This window comes from Sinocyclocheilus anshuiensis, unplaced genomic scaffold (genome assembly GCF_001515605.1).
Source record: "Sinocyclocheilus anshuiensis isolate Anshui unplaced genomic scaffold, SAMN03320099.WGS_v1.1 scaffold205, whole genome shotgun sequence".
NCBI lineage: Eukaryota > Metazoa > Chordata > Actinopteri > Cypriniformes > Cyprinidae > Sinocyclocheilus > Sinocyclocheilus anshuiensis.
Window position 1 is genome coordinate 1462948 of NW_015536497.1, and position 4209 is coordinate 1467156.

The 4209-nt window shown below is 35.1% G+C and overlaps 1 protein-coding gene across 1 annotated transcript in view; it reads left to right on the forward strand.

The window, feature by feature from the left end:
• The window catches only part of LOC107688586 (amine oxidase [flavin-containing] A-like), a 46780-nt gene that overhangs the window by 7540 nt on the left and 35031 nt on the right, over positions 1-4209 (forward strand). Inside the window, exons 4-6 of the mRNA XM_016486299.1 lie at positions 158-272; positions 369-526; positions 2014-2103. Coding sequence (XP_016341785.1) covers positions 158-272; positions 369-526; positions 2014-2103 — 363 coding nt within the window. The remainder of the gene's footprint in view (positions 1-157; positions 273-368; positions 527-2013; positions 2104-4209) is intronic.

A 4209-nucleotide genomic window follows, 5' to 3' on the forward strand; every position in this document is an offset into this window, starting at 1 on the left:
TTTTTTTTTTTTTTGGTATCATTAAAATGATTGAGTTAAATTAAGAAAGTCTTACAAAATTAATTTATATTATTTAATAAACTAAATAATTATTACAAAGCATTTTTGGTTTCGGTTTTCATTTCGGTGCATCCCTAATTATGTGCATATCGCCTAGATTGATCATCTTACTCAGACCATATCAGTTGAAGACCCAATGAGTTCTCCTAACGCTGAGCTGTATGATGGCATGACGCTTCACACCTTCATGGAAAACCATATCTGGACCACACGTGAGCATTGTGCATTTCTTGCGTTTTCAATTCCCTGCTTTATGCAAAGTAGCCCGTTGACATTTGTGGATACTTATCTATCTGTGTGTCCTACAGAGGTGAAAGAGGAGCTGGCTTTGTGTAGCCGTATTGTATTCGGCTTGGAAGCCTCTCAGGTCTCCTTCCTGTATTTTCTGATGTACTCCGCTGCAGCAGGGGGTACCCTACGACTCCTGGAGACCACACCTGGCTCGGGTCAGGAGTTCAGGGTCAAGGTATGGGAGAGAGATAAGGTGGATAAACAATACAGAGACGTGACAGAAATCATTCTCACGATCTACAATTGCTGTTTGCACAGTTTCAAGGCTAGGCATGGATTGAAAGCCAAGGATTTTGTAATACCAACTGGTTTAAAAGGAATAATTCATACAGAAATTAAAATTTTATCATTATTAATTCCCCCTTATGTATGCATGACTTGTTTTCTTCCATTGAATACAGCAGTAAACGTAGTTCCTCCAATATAACAACAGTTTATAGTGACCAAGGGCATGTCAAGCTCCAAAAAGAATTAAAACCACCATAAACATTTTATAAAATAAGTTACAAATAGAAATTTCAACGTTGGCTTGTGTTTTTTGAAAATGGAATACTTTGTATGGTTTTATGGGGCTTTTATTGAGCCGTGGTTATTATGGACTAATGTATGGAATTTTTTTTTTATATAAAATAATATAAAATGTAAAGAAAATTAAAGTGTTTATCTCCTCTTTCAAATTAAAATGATTACCTAAGATTAAGGTAAATGTTTGTGTATTTAGCAGGAATTAGATTTTTTTATAGGAATTAGAAAAAAACAATTCTGAATTGTGAGCTACAAATTTGCAATTTAGTTTTTAATTTTTTTTATTCCATGGTGGAAATGGGCTTCTATATAAATGTGAGCACCCAGCATTTTTTTTTTTATAATAATATAAAGAAACATACATAATTAAATTATTATTATTATTTTAGTTTATTTTCCTTTCGGAAAATCTTTTTGCATTATACAATATTGTACAAATAACAAAAAAAGATGAATAAAAAAATACAAAATAATAAAACTATTGTAGAAATAACAAAAAGATAAATAAAAACTAAATAAAAATACAAATAAATAATATAAATATTGTAGAAATAACAAAAAGATGAATAAAAATAAATAAAAATACAAATAAATAATAAAACAAATATTTAACAAAAATATAAATAAATAAATATCAAATTAAATATCATAATTGAAAAAACTACCAAATGGCTGTGTAGTGTGGGCCAGCTTGGAACTTAGCATCAGATATCAGCAGTTGATTTAGGGGAAAGGGTGAAAAGCAGCTCATTTAGAAGAGCTTTTATCTTCTGTTCTCTTTTACCTACTTTCTGTCTGCACTGACTGTCTTGTTTATCTCTCCACCAGATTAGATCTAACCACTGAACACTGCATATTATTACAATGCATATTTGCCATTGCAGTTTCACAGCATACAGGCAATGCAATTTTATAGTCTTATAAAACAAAACAACACAGATCTATCACTGTGGCATGATACTTTTTCGTACATCAGATATTTTGAAAGTAATTTCATAATCACTGTGGCAGAGAAGAAGCCCAGTGGGGCATCATGCCACAACACAGATATCTGTAAGGAGGTGTTGTGGTGTTTTTTTGTGTGCTGAGAGCAGCAGCTGTGGGTGAGCTCAGTGTGATGGCCATCTCTCTCCACAGGGGGGCACTCAGCAGCTGTCAGAGAAGCTAGTGGAGCAGATTGGCAAAGAACGGGTTCGGCTGGGCACCGCCGTAATGACCATATGTCAGGTAACGACTCCATCAGTGCGAGGTTGACACAGAGATAACGAGCATTTCTCCACCAGCGGTGCGAGAGATAAGTTCCTTTCCTTTAAACGAGATACTCTTCGGAAACCAAGACATGGGTCCCATTGTGTGCCTTCCTTTCCATTTCTGTAGTGCTTGTCATGACTGAAATATTTAGATAAGCTAAATCAACTCCATTAGATGGCTCTCATTTGAGGATTGGTGACACAAAATCTTTTGAAAGCCTCACGTCGGGGAATTAGCCTATAATGTTGCTCTCACACATAGTGAGGTAAAATCCATTAGCCATCTTAATGGTGTTACATCGACATGCCTGAGTAGAAAGTTTTACTCACCCTCACTGTTTATCCACATGAACTCATTGACTTCTATCATATATATATATATATATATATATATATACAGTATATATAGATAGATAGATTAATAGATATTGTATGCAACGCATGCTACACCACATCTATCGATATGTTCTAAAAATAAGTCTTCACTATTCACTAAAGAGGTAATATCCTTTTGCACATTTTTTAAATATATAAATATATTTGTGTACTTGTACAATACAAACATCTGCTGTTATAAATGTCAATATGTGGGAAAATGTGTATTTAAAGGCATGGTGTGCAATTTCTTTTAGTAATATAATGTATATATAAAATGACAATTTCCTGTAAAAGGTCCTCTGAGAAATCATCTATAAATAGCAAAAATCTATAAAGTGCAAAACCACAGTTCCCATGTTTTTTTCCCAAGCCAATCAGAACATTTGCAAACCAATTAAAATTGATTTTAATTAAATGGCTATCATCACTTAGAGCACCTTTAAGTAATAAAATATTTTACTAAAAATTGTTATAAATTAATAAAATATTTTAATACTATTACAATATTAATGTAATCATTTTGATTTTTTTTTTTTACTTTTATATGTCACCTTTCTCCAGGTTTTAAAATTCTTGTTATACATAGTGCATTCAACAACTTTTTAAACTTTAAATACTGAATTAATTTGATGTTGGTTTCTACATATATTATTTAATTATGAATATGCACTAGCAAAACTTTTTTGAGGGCTGTACGTTTTATGAAAGTGAGGGTAGGCGATTTCGGATAGGCTAGCAATAGCAAGCTGGCTTTGAAAGCATAAGATCCCACCCTACCTGCAAACCACTCTCCAAAGCCACGCCTCCTCTAAAACACATGAATGTGCACAAGCAGACCAGATGCTAACCAGCGACACGATGAGAGACGGCGTTCGTGGAGGGTTGAATGCATTCGCTGTCAGATTACATCATGTCTCATTCACCGATGAGAAAACATTATAGTGCAAAGCGCATAATATTACAATAATAACGCCTTCCATTCTCGCTCGATCTGCAATTGCGTAATGGACCGCACTGATGACGTATCATGTCATCATGCACAAACGGTGTGCAGAGGTATACAAATACATACGTTGACAGGACGGAAGGACAGCCTATCGTAGCCCTCGGACCGAGGGATATGATTAGACGAACATTTTATGGTTCTACACCTTCCACATACGATTTAGAAAAATGAAAATTAGCTTGTGTTTTACTTACCCTCGAAGCATCCTGTATATGACTTTCTTCTTTCAGACGAATCCAGTCGGAGTTATATTAAAAATTCTCCTGGCTATTCCAAGCTCTATCATTGCAGTCAGCGGGTGTTGCAGTTGAACAGTCCACAAGTCGTCAAATAAAGCTCGCACATTCATAATAAAACGAGCTGCAGACGGCTCCGGGGGATGAATAAAGGCCCCCTGTAGCGAATCCATGTGTTTTTAAAGAAAAATATCCATATTTCAAACGTAATAAACACCTTTCTCTCACTTCCGCTGACTGTCATACACTGAAGCAGTTCCGGCGGATGACGCAGCACGTATGTGTGTACTTCTAATTCATGACCGGCATTTTGTTTTGTTTTCTCTCCGCATTCGTCACTAATCACGCAACGCTGACATGCTACGACATCCGCCGGAACTGCTTCAGTGTATGTCAGCGGAAGTGAGAGAAAAGTGTTTATTACGTTTGAAATATGGATATTTTTCTTACAAAAACACATGGA